At 65.7% G+C, this 12142-nt stretch overlaps 2 protein-coding genes across 7 annotated transcripts in view; one reads left to right on the top strand and one right to left on the bottom strand.

Annotated features, from left to right (window-relative positions):
- The window catches only part of AXIN1 (axin 1), a 37772-nt gene extending 29087 nt beyond the window's left edge, over positions 1 to 8685 (top strand). For 2 of the 6 annotated variants that reach the window (XM_061152408.1, XM_061152409.1), the window contains exons 6-11: positions 675 to 1201; positions 1635 to 1805; positions 4139 to 4384; positions 5729 to 5836; positions 7294 to 7461; positions 7966 to 8685. In XM_061152408.1, the coding sequence (XP_061008391.1) occupies positions 675 to 1201; positions 1635 to 1805; positions 4139 to 4384; positions 5729 to 5836; positions 7294 to 7461; positions 7966 to 8092 (1347 nt within the window). In that variant the 3' untranslated portion in view covers positions 8093 to 8685. Of the gene's footprint in view, positions 1 to 671; positions 1202 to 1634; positions 1806 to 4138; positions 4385 to 5728; positions 5837 to 7293; positions 7462 to 7965 lie in introns of all 6 variants that reach the window. The other 4 variants (XM_061152406.1, XM_061152407.1, XM_061152410.1 and 1 more) reach the window with 3 other exon arrangements.
- Positions 8686 to 9012: 327 nt separating this feature from the next.
- On the bottom strand, positions 9013 to 12090 carry PDIA2 (protein disulfide isomerase family A member 2). Its single transcript, XM_061153900.1, has 11 exons — positions 11880 to 12090; positions 11097 to 11303; positions 10895 to 11028; positions 10684 to 10821; positions 10496 to 10612; positions 10293 to 10418; positions 10027 to 10224; positions 9824 to 9944; positions 9573 to 9754; positions 9255 to 9365; positions 9013 to 9132 (listed from the first exon to the last, which is right to left on the bottom strand). Exons 1-11 carry the CDS (start codon positions 12088 to 12090, stop codon positions 9091 to 9093), a joined length of 1587 nt encoding a protein of 528 aa, XP_061009883.1. The 3' UTR covers positions 9013 to 9090.
- Positions 12091 to 12142: the final 52 nt, after the last annotated feature.

The following is a 12142-nucleotide window of genomic DNA, read 5'->3' as shown; positions in this document are numbered from 1 at the left end:
GTTCATGTTGAAATGCAGGGTGGCTCAGTCATTTGGCCTCTTAGTGTCTGCTCAGGGCAACTCAATAAGACAAGACAGTGAATGTGAGTTGTATGTTTGAGGATCGAAGTGACTGAATATGTATGTTTACAGGTCTGTTTCTAGTAACTCTCAGAGTCAAAGTAAATTCTGCTAGTTTGATGTGACAATTTATTAACACCTGTAGCAAGACAAGGAAAAACCAGGAGCTCTTCTGTATAAGGGCAGTGTTCCCTGGGAAAACATGATGGAAAATACAGTAGTAAAATTGAGGAATAGGGAAACAATTGAAAAAAAGAAAAATTTTTATTGAGAAGCTTAACGTGGAAGTGGTGCCAGGAGTCCTGGTGGTCTGTGCAGCCCTGATGCTGTGCCCTCCTCCGCGTGGCGTGTGGCCCTGTCCCCGCACTCGGGAGGGGAGCACAGGCCAGCCCCATCCTCTTCGTCCTCCTGGAACCCAGCCATACTGACTCGGGACTGGGCGGGCATGCGGGACTTGGGCCTACTCTGGATCAGGCGGCCCCCTCCTGCACTTCGCTGGCCCGGCCTCGTCCTAGCTCGGGGCTCGGGCCTTTGTTTGTGCTCTGTGTCCCCAAGCATGGGGTCTCCACGGTGCAGCCAGTGCCGAGAGGTGACATGCTTTCCCGTCCCAGCAGGAGGAGGAAGGCGAGGATGGCGACATGCCCTCTGGCCCCCAGGGCACCAGCCATAAACTGCCCTCGGCCCCGGCCTGGCACCACTTCCCCTCCCGCTACGCAGACGTAGGCTGCGCGGGGCTGCGGGACGCGCATGAGGAGAACCCCGAGAGCATCCTGGACGAGCACGTGCAGCGAGTCATGAGGACGCCTGGCTGCCAGTCGCCGGGGCCCGGTCACCGCTCCCCGGACAGCACGCACGTGCCCAAAATCGGGGTGCTGGGGGGTGCCATGCCTGGGCACGGAAAGCATGCGCCCAAGTTGGGGGCGAAGCTGGACCCGGCTGGCCTGCACCTCCACAGACACGGCCACCACCACGGCCACCATGGCGCGGCCCGGCCCAAGGAGCCAGCTGAGGCCGAGGCCACCCGCCGGGTCCCAAGCAGCTTCGCCTGGGGCCCAGAGCTGCACGGCCACACAGCCAAGCCCCGCAGCCACGTGGAGAGCACAGGTGCCCCCCCCACCGCCAGCGACAGCCTGGCCTACGGGTGAGTGCGAACAGCGGTCCCCCGCCCCAGCCCACGTCAGTACAGGTGGTATCCCCTGGAGAAGGGTCCTCCATGCCGCTCTCGGGCCAGAGTTTCCCTGAGGAGTCCCTAAGCCAGGGCCAGCTCAGGTTGGCAGGCGTGCATGCCTGGGTGCGTGGCTGCAGGGCTCCAGCCCTGAAGTGCCGTTGGGTCAGATGGGCCTGTTTCAGAGGGGGATGTCTGGGTGAGGACGGGTGGCTGGGCCCGAGCTGCCCAGATGCCTTCTGTCCACAGAGTCAGCCCAAAACAGCCTGGCCACGCCCGCAGGAGTGCAACTGAGGCCCCGCATGCAGGCAGGGCCCTTGCGGGCTGTCCTCCCCAGCCCTGCGGGTCCCGGCCAGCCATCTAGCCTGGGCCAGCTGAAGTAGTAAGTGACCAGGTCTTGCTCTTGCAGCGGGAAGGTGGGCACGACCTCCAAGAGGAGCTCCAAGAAGGCAGAGTTGGGGAAGAGCAGCAGCACAGAGGCGCCAGGCCCGTCTGAGGACGCGGAGAAGAACCAGAAGATCATGCAGTGGATCATCGAGGGCGAGAAGGAGATCAGCCGGCACCGGAAGGCGGGCCATGGGTGAGGGGCCCCAGCTGAGTCCTCCCCCAGCTGAGTCCCCCTCCACCCCGGCTCTGAGCCCCCACACTGGCTCTGAGTCCTCCTCCCTCCGGCTCTGAGTCCTCCCACCCCCAGCTCTTGAGTCCTCCCACCCCTGGCTCTGAGTCCCCTTCCCCCGGCCCTGAGTCCTCCCACCCGGCTCTGAGTCCTCCCCCTGGCTCTGAGTCTTCCCTCAGCTGAGTCCCCCTCCCCCTGGCTCTGAGTCCTCCCCTCCCCCCATATTTTGAATCCTCCCACCCCGGCTCTGAGTCCCCCTCCCCCCTGCTCTGAGTCCTCCCACCCTGGCTCTGAGTCCTCCCCCCCGGCTCTGAGTTCTCCCACCCCTGGCTCTGAGTCCCCCTGCCCCCTGCTCTGAGTCCTCCCCCTCGGCTCTGAGTTCTCCCACCCCTGGCTCTGAGTCCCCCTCCCCCCTGCTCTGAGTCCTCCCACCCCTGGCTCTGAGTCCCTCCCACCCCTGGCTCTGAGTCCCCTTCCCCCCGGTTCTGAGTCCTCTCTCCCCCTGGCTCTGAGTCCATTCCCCACCCCCCACCCCCGGCTCTGAGTTCTGCCACCCCTGGCTCTGAGTCCTCCCACCCCCAGCACTGAGTCCCTCTATCCCTGGCTCTGAGTCCCCCCACCTCTGGCTCTGAGCCCCCCCACCCTCGAGTCCCCCTCCCCCTGGCTCTTGAGTCCCCATCCCCCCAGCTCTGTTCCCACCCCTGGCTCTGGGTCCCCCCACCCCCGGCTCTGAGTCCCCCCACCCCCCGGCTTTGAGTCCTCCTCCCCCCTGCTCTGAGTCCCCCCACCCCTGGCTCTGAGTCCCCCTCCCCCTGGCTCTGAGTCCTCCCACCCCCGGCTCTGAGTCCCTCCCAGCTCTAGAGTCTGCTGTCAGCGCCAGGTGGCAGTCTGCAGGCTGTGTGCCCGTGGGACCAGCGCCAGCCCATGGCGGTGTGAGGCCAACCCTTCCCTGTGTGGGCGCTCTGATGGGGTGGGGATTGGTGACAACTTCAGTGTCCCGGGCAGGAGTGCCCACTGCTGGGGTCAGCTGCTGCAACCCCGCTGGGCAGGATCCTACAGCCCTGTGGCTGCCCCTCCACCAGGAGCTGAGGCAGGTCCTCCAGGAGGAGCCTTTGGGTCCAGGCTCCTTGACCCCAACTGCCAGAGGACATGTCTCTGCTCTGGGTCCCTCCGTGCTCCATGTTGATTTCAGGTCACCTGTCCCGCTCGTGGTGGGGGCGGGGTGGGCAGGGGCCTGGGGTTTGGGACCGGCCAGCTGTGGACTTCCCGGTCCTGAGTTGTTGGGTTCAGACCCTTTGCGCTCACAAAACCTGACCCGGCAGCGCTCTTCTTGGCCGTTCCCCCACCCCAGCGCATCTTTCTGTGGGAAGATGTGTCCAGAAGCAGTGTCTTGGCTGCGCTGTGGGCTGCATTGTGCAGGCCTTCCTGGGGTCTGTGGACCTGGGGGCAGGCACAGAGCAGTGAGGGGGAGGGGGGCAGGGAGTGAGGAGTCGGGGGCCTTGTGGGTCCTTCTAGGAGGACTCCAGCTCCCCGTGGGGCAGGTCACGTCACACAGGCACTGAGTCAGCCCTCTCCCCCAGGGCACCCTTCCTGGGGTCCCCTCATTTTGTTCCTGGGGACACGCCCCCCCCTTCTGAGGCCTCCAATCCAGCTGAGAGAGGCAGTATTGAGTGACAGCAGGTCACACAGATGTAGAAGGTTCTCGGTGACTGATGGCAGGGAACGTGGCGTCACGTGGAGGAAAGTTAGGAGGAAGCATGTGATGAGAGTTAAGCCAGCCGCGTCAGGTGTCTTTAGTGGGGCAGGAAATACACTGAATGTACTGAGTGGCTATTGCTAAATCATACTTATTTTTTTCTTAGAATTTCCTGAACATTTCAAGTTTTTCACAAAGAGCACTTATTTATCTTTATATTTTTAAAGCAGTGGTAAAGGTTAAGCTTTTGTTTGTCTGTTTGGCTGCCCTAGGTCTTGGTTGGGGCATGTGAGAGCAAGTTCTCTGACTAGGGATCAGACCCAGACCCCCTGCATTGCGGGCTGGCAGTCTCAGCCATCTGACCTCCAGGGAAGTCCCAAGAACACTTACTCTAATATCAAAATACTTTTCAAAAACAAAAAACTTTTATGTAAAAGAAGTCTTCGTGGGGAAACATTAAGAAAATGCCCACATAGGGTATGATTTATATTTCAGAAAGCGATGAGCACGGTGCAGAGCAGGTCTCCAGAGAGGCCATGTGTTGGGAGTGGGGGGTATACAGGGCCTGGGCACAGCTCACCTGCTTCTGTTGCCCCTGAAGGTCGTCCGGGGCTAAGAAGCAGCAGGCTCATGAGAGCTCCAGGCCCCTGTCCATTGAGCGCCCTGGGGCCGTGCATCCCTGGGTCAGTGCCCAGCTCCGGAGCTCGGTGCAGCCTTCGCATCTCTTCATTCAAGACCCCACGATGCCACCCAACCCCGCCCCCAACCCCCTGACGCAGCTGGAGGAGGCACGCCGGCGCTTGGAGGAGGAGGAGAAGAGGGCCAGCAAGGCGCCCTCGAAGCAGAGGTGCGTGGTCCTCACAGCGTCCGTCTGGGGCGGGAGCCCTTCTGCGCCTCGGCTGGCCTGCGGCTGTGCTCGGGGTGCCAGCTGAGGCCCACTGTGTCCGTGAAGGGGCCTGATTGTTCCCAGCACGCGGGGGAGCCCTGGTGTCTCTCTCTCGGTGTTGAGAGCCCAGCTCCATGGCCCTCCCTCCTCACGGCGCCCTGCGTGGCTGTCAGGGCCAGGGTGGCTTCGTGGGGCAGGTCACCCCTCCACTCTGGACCCTCGCAGTGGGGCCTTTGCGGTCACTTTCTTGGGTGTGCCAGCCACGTGGGACTTCAGGGTGGTCCGGGCTCTGAGGGCCTGGAGACGGGAGTGTGGTCAGCGGATGGCGGCCCCGTCCCGGGTATCACTGGTCCCCAAGTCCAATCATCAGTCAGCGGGGCTCCTGGGGCCGGCCCTCGCTGCAGGGTCTGTGCTGCTCTGGGGAAGCCGGCGCCCAGGTGCAGACCCGCCCCAGCCCGCCACACTATGGGAGGCCTGCGCGTGTCCCTGGTCACTGAAGGTGACCCCGTTTACGGCGGCCGTGTCACATGCTGAGGTCTTGCTGGTCCGTGTGGGCTGGGGAGCGGGCGTTGCCCGAGGCCCAGTGGGCCGGCCTGTGAGCTGGAGGGTGGAGGGCAGCAGCGGGGCTGCCGGGGAGGGCGCGGGGCAAGCCGGCCCATCCTGCCACGCCTGCCCCTGCAGGGCTCCCTGTTTGTGGTCTTGTGTGCTTGGTCTGCTCTTCACGCCAGCACCCACAGGCCCTGCCCGGTGGCGGGTTCTATCTGGCTGTGACACAGCTGAGCCACGGGCGCGGCTCGGGCATTCCACACTGGTCGGTCCAGGACATGTGCGCCTTTTGCAGACAGCAAAGACCCCAGAGCAGAGGTCCGCTGGGCCCTCTTGGGGTGACTCCACCCAGAGCGGTCAAAATAGAAGTCACATCAGGGCCGTGGGGCGTCGCACCGAGGTGGATGTCCGTAGGATGGGAGCGGTGGGCGGTGAGCCCCTTTCAGCTGGCAGTGACTGAGCTGCAGGGCCCAGGTCAGGGCTGCTCCCCTCTGGAGGCGAAGGCTCCTCTGAGTGCATGGAGTGGCAGGCGCCCACGGGTTTCAGGAGCCCGAGGTCTGCTTGGTGAAGACCTGGTGGGTGGAAGCGCCGGTGTCCTGCCTGCTCTGACGGAGCCCTGACCTCCAGCTCCACAACCACGAAGGTCTGCCATCCTGCCGGCCCGTGCAGCGGGCGCCTCCTTTTGCTGCAGAGCGTGGCTGATCTGAGCGCTGCTGGAGGCCCGGCCAGGGCGGCGGCTCACTGCGCGTTGTTCCCTAGGTATGTGCAGGAGGTCATCCAGCGGGGGCGCTGCTGCGTCAGGCCAGCGTGCACGCCCGTGCTGAGCGCCGTGCCGGCGGTGTCCGACCTGGAGCTCTCCGAGACAGAGTACGTGCGCCCCCCTGGGTCCTCCCAGTGCCGGCCGGCCCGCGACGTGAGCTCGGGCGCCACACCTGAAGAGCTGGGGCTGCTAGTTTGCCTGTGAGAGGAGCCCTGGCTGACCACGTGGGGACAGTGAGCGGCGGGCCCGAGAAGGGTCTGCGTGTCCCGCACGAGGCCTCAGCCCTCGCTGCAGTGACCCCCTGGTGTAACGGGCTCGGGGCTGCGGCCCTGACTCCCTGGGGTGCTGCTGACCAAAGCACAGGCCCCGGGCGCCGTGTGCATAGTGAGCTGACTCTGTTCTTAGGTGCAGTGTGGGGACGTGTGGTCCACGCCCGTGCACGTGGGCCGGGCTGGGCGTCCAGGGCCTGAGGGCCGTGTGTGGACAGCGCAGGCCACCCTGTCCCCGAGCAGAGAGGGGCGCCCACTGAGCCCTTCCCGGCTGACCCCCCAGTCCTTCGTCGTGCGCGGCCGAGGGCCCTGCTCTGAGGGCCCTCCCCCTTGCTACTCTTTGTGGGGGGTGCTCTTGTGTAGAGAATGGACCCCCTTGGGACCCCAGGTGGCTCCTGGGGCGGGCCAGGCCTGAAGTCACAGGACCGAAGGAAGGGAATCAGGCGTCAGGAGCCTGGCTCAAGGTGGGGGTGGCCGCTCAGCTGAGGTGACCGCCTGGTCTGTGCCTAGGAGCACCAGTGGGGGGTATCCCCGGGGAGAGGAGAGCCCACTGTGACCTCAGGGCCTTCCTGACGCAACACTGGCCGCCCATCTGGCCAGGGCCAAGGGCCATGCCTGGGCCCACTGGGCGGCCTGGGGCAGTCACTGGGTGGGACTTGGGACGGCACAGGCGCCACCCATCGCGAGGAGGCCCCTCGCTGCCCATGCAGGAGGCACTGCAGGCCTCGGTCATCTCTGGAGGAGGGGCCAGCTGCTGCCTCTGGTCTTGTGGGCAGCCCTCTGCTGTGAGGCAGGTCCATTTCCGGTCCCAGCGGTTCTGCTGTCCAGTCCCTGGCCTTGGGGTGTTTCTGAAGGTGGGGGCTTCACTGGGACATGGGTCGAGCCACCCAGTCTGCTATCGCAGAGCCAGGGGCTGGCTGTCTTGAGTGGCTCGGCAGAGGCGCCCACCATGGGGTCCTCCTGAGAAGCCCTCTCGCCTGTTTCACGTGGTCTGGGTGGTTGGTACGCCCCCTAGGCCGGCCAGGCCACAGTGAGACCTGGGCCTCGAAGTGGGTGGCGGCGGCAGTGGACAGCTAGCTGGCTGTGTCTACGTCATGGTCCGGGCTGGCAGAGCGTGGAGGCGTGCAGGGCGAGCCCCCAGGGGTGGGCGTGGCTGGGGCGGGGTGGGCAGCGGGACCTGTGGACTCAGCGTTTCCAAGCGTGGTGCAGCCCACCCTGCAGGCCCTGCCCCGTCATCTCCTGGGGCACCTAGTAGGGCCCCAGGCCCATCGGTCACAGTGCTTCTCGGCCCCCAGGACGAAATCGCAGAGGAAGACGGGTGGTGGGAGTGCCCAGCCGTGCGACAGCATCGTCGTGGCCTACTACTTCTGCGGAGAGCCCATCCCCTACCGGACCCTGGTGCGAGGCCGCGCGGTCACCCTGGGCCAGTTCAAGGAGCTGCTGACCAAGAAGGGCAACTACAGGTGAGAGGCTGGGGGCTCGCAGCACAGAGCTGTGTGCGCCCCTCCCACTGAGTCCCGCCCCCGTCCGCCTGGCCCTGGGCTGGCGTGTGTGGCCTCGGCGCGGGGCCCCAGGTCCTCCCGGGCACCCATGCTGGTGTGGCCCGAGCCAGCCTTGTCTTGGCTTCCTGACCAGGTGTTTTTTCAGGGACCGTGGAAGCCAGGGCCCCACCGCAGGTCCACCCTGGAGGCCCCTCAGGGCACTGCAGAACACGCTGGGGCCGTTGGGGTCTGGTCTGGGGTCCGCCCATGGAGGGGCCTGGGCTGCAGGGCCGAGTGCATGCGGTACCCCATGGAGGGAACGGAGACCCTGAGCCCACCCACCCCTCCCCGCAGAGGCCGGGGCAGGGACCCGCACGTGGTGTCCAGCACCGGCGCTCAGGCACCAGGGCCAGCTCGCGGGCCTGCAGGCGGTGCTGGGGGGCGGCCACCCGGCCCCGCCACCCTCAGTGCCTCCTCCGACCACAGGTTCTACTTCAAGAAAGTGAGCGACGAGTTCGAGTGCGGCGTGGTGTTCGAGGAAGTGCGTGAGGACACGGCTGTGCTGCCCGTCTTTGAGGAGAAGATCATTGGCAAGGTGGAGAAGGTGGACTGACTGGCGGCCTGGCCGCTGCACCCCTGAGCGCCACGAGGGCCCACACCGGCTGCCTGCTCTCGCGAGTGCAGTGGGTACAGCTGCTGACAGGGTGGTGCGCTTGTCCAGGCAGCCCACCCAGTCCCTCTGTGTCCAGGAGGGCAGGAGTCTGCTGGGGCCCCTCCTCCCAGGGGCGTGCGAGCCCGCCCCCACGGGGAGCCCGCCATGGGGCCGCCTGGAGACCCTGCCCAGCGACCCCGTGCTGCTAAGCGGACGCCCCCGGTGCGTGCCTGCTGTGGCCCGCCCTGGCTGGGCCCACCCCAGAGCCAGGGTGCAGGCGGCTCCGGGGCCTCTGTCCATTGTCTGTGTCACCGAGTGCCTTCAACCAGCTTGTCTCTGGCCTGCCACTGTGTGGGCCCGGCGCCGAGCACCAAGGCCCGAGCCGGCTCAGCGGGTCCCGGGCCGCCCTCCCCAGGGCCCCTGTAAATATGTACATTTCTCAGGCCCGCACCAGCGGGGGGCTGTCCTGAGCCCGTTTTTCATGCGCTGACTTGTACAATTATCTTTTCAAAGGTACTTGGATAATAATGAAATAAAACCATTTTTGAATCTTCTCTGGCTGTGGACTGCGTTGTCCAACGTGGCTGCCGGGCGCCCAGCACGCGTGCCCTGCCTCGCAAGCACCATTCGAGGTCGGGCCCAGCCTCGTGGGGCATGGGGTGGGGGACACGGAGCCACGCTGGCACCTTGGGGAAGAGGGCAGGGCCAACACAGCAGCAGTGCTGTGGTCCTCCTTCCTGCCCTGGTGGGGCTGCAAACCCAGGCTGGACCCAGGTGCCCATCAGGAGGGCTGGGCCCCACCCAGGATGTAGAGGCCCTGGGGGCTGAAATCCGGCCCAAACCAAGACCAGGGCTGCCCTTCTCAGGAACCACACACAGTCCAAGACCAGAGCTCTTTATTCACACGACTGCTCTCGCGGCCCCGGACAAGCTCCTGGGTGGGTGCTGACGGCGGGCAGCTACAGCTCGTCCCTGGGCTCCGTGGCGTTTCCTGGCTTCTCCTGGAAGGGGTCACAGAGGCCCAGCTGGATGCCACAGCCTCAACCCAGCCCCGCCCATGCCTGCCCACAGCCACCCTCCAGAGGACTGGCCCGAGGCCTGGCGCCTGGGGACAGACACCCACCGGGAAGGCGGCTCCGGGCACCTCCGCAGGCTCCTCTGTGGGCAGCTCGCCCCCGCTGTCCAGAAACTTGGAGAAGGTCTCCAGGTCCCTGGCACCTTTGTAGTCAATCACCTGAGGAGGGATCGGGATTGGGAATACATGTAAATCCATGGCTGATTCATATCAATGTATGACAAAACCCACTGGAAAAAAAAAAAAAAATCACCTGAGGAGGGATGTGATCTGGGGACCCCGCCTCCCGGACCCAAGGCTGACCCTCCGAGGCCAGGCCCACCTCCAGCCGAGGGCAGAAGCACGCAAACTGAGCCCAGGCCACACCTTACGCCCGGGCCCTGCTGGGAAGTACTTGAGGGTGGGGAAGCCGTGCACAGGGAAGGCCTCCAGCTCATTGGCTGTGGCGTCCAGCTCAGCGATGACGATGTCCTCGTGGTCCTTGTACTTCTCGGCCAGCTCCTCCCAGGCTGGGGCCATCTCCTTGCAGTGGGTGCACCACGGGGCGTCTAGGACAGGACACGTCAGCACAGCCAGCAGGGCCCCCGCCACCCACCGCCCGCCACAGCCACACTCACAGAACTTGATAAACACGTTCTTAGTCTCATCAAAAGCCACCTGCTCGAAATTCTTGCCCACGAGGGTCTTGACTGGCCGTTGGTCCCAGTCTGGGGGGACCTCCTGGCTCAAGCGATAGGGCTAGGGGAACAGGGCCAGGGGTTTCACCGGGGATCACTCCCGGTAGCTGCTGCTCCCACCCCGTGGGCAGCCCGCCGCTGACCTTGACCCCTCCACTCAGGACCATGCGGCAGAAGTCTGTGACGGCGGCAGCGGTGACCAGCGCCCCGGGCTCTGGCATGTACTTCTTGGTGGTCTCGACGTTGATGAAGCGCAAGGTGGGGGCCTCCCGGGCCTCGAGGCCGAAGTACTGGAGCACATGGTCATTGTCGGCATTCACATCCACCACCACGAAGAGCACCTGCCGGCAGGAAGTTCGCGTGGGCTCCCCGCAGCCCCGCCACCCCTGCCCCTAGGCCCAGCAAGTACCTGCCCCCGGAAGGGGGGAGCCGCCTCCCGGAAGCCTGCCAGCAGCTCCCGGTGGGCGTCCAGCGTCTGGTTGATGAACAGCAGCAGGTGGTTAAGGATCCTGGCTTCAAAGATCTTAGAGGATGTCTGCAGGGGCAGGTGGAGCTCGTGGAGGCCCCCACAGCCGACGCCCACCACCCGCACCCGCCTGGCAGCCCGCTCACCTCACTGTTGTACTCTGTGACCAGGCGCATGCTATGCGTGAGCAGGAAGCGTGACAGGTCCCCCTGGTCCAGGCCCAGCTCCTTGTCCACCGGGAAGTCTGCCCGCCCTTCGTCAAACTGGATGACGCCGGGCGGTCAGGGGAGCCGGCGCCCCCGCCCCGGCCCCTCCCTGAGCCCGCCTGACCCACCTTCTTAAAGAGGACCACCGTGTCCTTGGTGAGGCCGAACTTCTGAAAGAGCTGCGGCCGGTCGGTGAGGCCAAAGGTCATGTCCAGGGCGTCCTGGGCCAGGCCCAGGAAGGTAGCCACGTCCCTGTCCTGCAGGTCCTGAGGGGCCCAGGCCTGTGAGGCCGCCGGGCCCACCCCCTGCTCCCAGGCCCGGCCCTGGCCCCCAGCGCACCTGGAAGAAGCCGACGACCACCACGTCCCGGGCGTCCATGAGCGCGTGGGCGTCCTCCTCTTGCTCCAGCCGCCTGGCGCTGGGCCCCACCCGCCGCCGCAGCCACTCGGCAATGCCCTCGGCCTCCCGGGGGCCTGCGGAAACTCCCCTCAGCCAAGGCCCAGTGTCTGCCGCCCGCCCGCCCCCTCGCCTGCCCCCGCACCAGTGTACTCCTCCGGGTGTGTGCGGTTCCCGTCTCGGAAGAACTTGAGCGTGGGGTATTCTGTCACCGCAAACTCCTCGGCCAGCTCTGGCTCCGCGGGCCCATCCACCTTGGCCAGCCTGGCTCTGGCCGACTCTGCAGCCAGCAGGGCGGCCGCCTTGCTGTACTCAGGGGCCAGGGCTCTGCAGTGCCCACACCACGGGGCATCTGGAGGACAGACCCATGAGCGCCCCAGGCTGCCACCACCCTGCTGCAGCCCCTGCTCCGGCCCGGCCAGAGCCGGCCAACCCTGGGGCCAGCTCCACACTTGAGATCCGGCAGGGAGCAACACATCCAGTCCACACCCCCCTCGTCAGGGGCCCACCTGAGCCTCGGCCACACGGAGCCGGCAAACCAGAGGCCAGACTCCTTGAGGGCCCCCGCGCGGGACTGCAGTGGCCAGCACTGTCCCGAGAGTGGGCTTAGGACAGATCGTCCGTGGCCACCCCCTGAGGCCAGCTCCCGCCATCTGCCTGTGGAGGCCTGCCGGCTGGGAGTGGCTCTCACCTGTAAATTGGCTGTACAACCCCAGATGGATGTGTAAGTCTGAGTGCTGGCTAGCCCTTCACAGAAGAGCCTGGGGGACACTGGTTCTCCCCTGCACCTGTGCCTCCCCACCGTGAGGCTGGACCCCAGGCCCAGCTCCGCCCCAGGCTCTGATGGAGCCCTGGGAGCACAGTGAAGGCAGAGCAGAGCACCCGGGCGGCCCCTGCGGGTCCCCAGCCACGCTGGCCTGGCACTCACAGAATTCCACCAGCAGGGCTGGGTGCTCCTGCAAGGCCTGGCCCAGGGTGTGCCGGCTCAGCACCAAGACCCCATCCTCCTCCGGGGGCTCCTCCTCGGGGGGCTGTTCCTCGGGGGGCTCCTCCAAGGGACCCCCAGGCCCTGGCCCCTGTCCCCACAGGCCGGAGGCCCCGAGAAGCAGCAGCAGCACCGGCAGCAGCTGGCCATCCATGGCGGTGCAGGGGCCCCTGGGGCGGGGGCAGATAAGGGGGCGGGGGGCCAAG

This window comes from Dama dama, chromosome 10 (genome assembly GCF_033118175.1).
Source record: "Dama dama isolate Ldn47 chromosome 10, ASM3311817v1, whole genome shotgun sequence".
NCBI classification, from domain to species: domain Eukaryota; kingdom Metazoa; phylum Chordata; class Mammalia; order Artiodactyla; family Cervidae; genus Dama; species Dama dama.
The sequence above is the reverse complement of the archived record's forward strand: the minus strand, read 5'-3'. Positions and strand labels throughout refer to the sequence as shown.

Excerpts from the sequence above, each read along its gene's own strand:
- PDIA2 (XM_061153900.1), bottom strand. The coding sequence starts at position 12,090 with ATGGATGGCCAGCTGCTGCCGGTGCTGCTGCTGCTTCTCGGGGCCTCC. Across the intron at positions 9,755-9,823 it reads GAACGTGTTTATCAAGTTCT|ACGCCCCGTGGTGCACCCAC; the intron begins GTGAGTGTGGCT and ends GTCCTGTCCTAG. Across the intron at positions 9,133-9,254 it reads TGCCCGGAGCCGCCTTCCCG|GAGAAGCCAGGAAACGCCAC; the intron begins GTGGGTGTCTGT and ends GACCCCTTCCAG.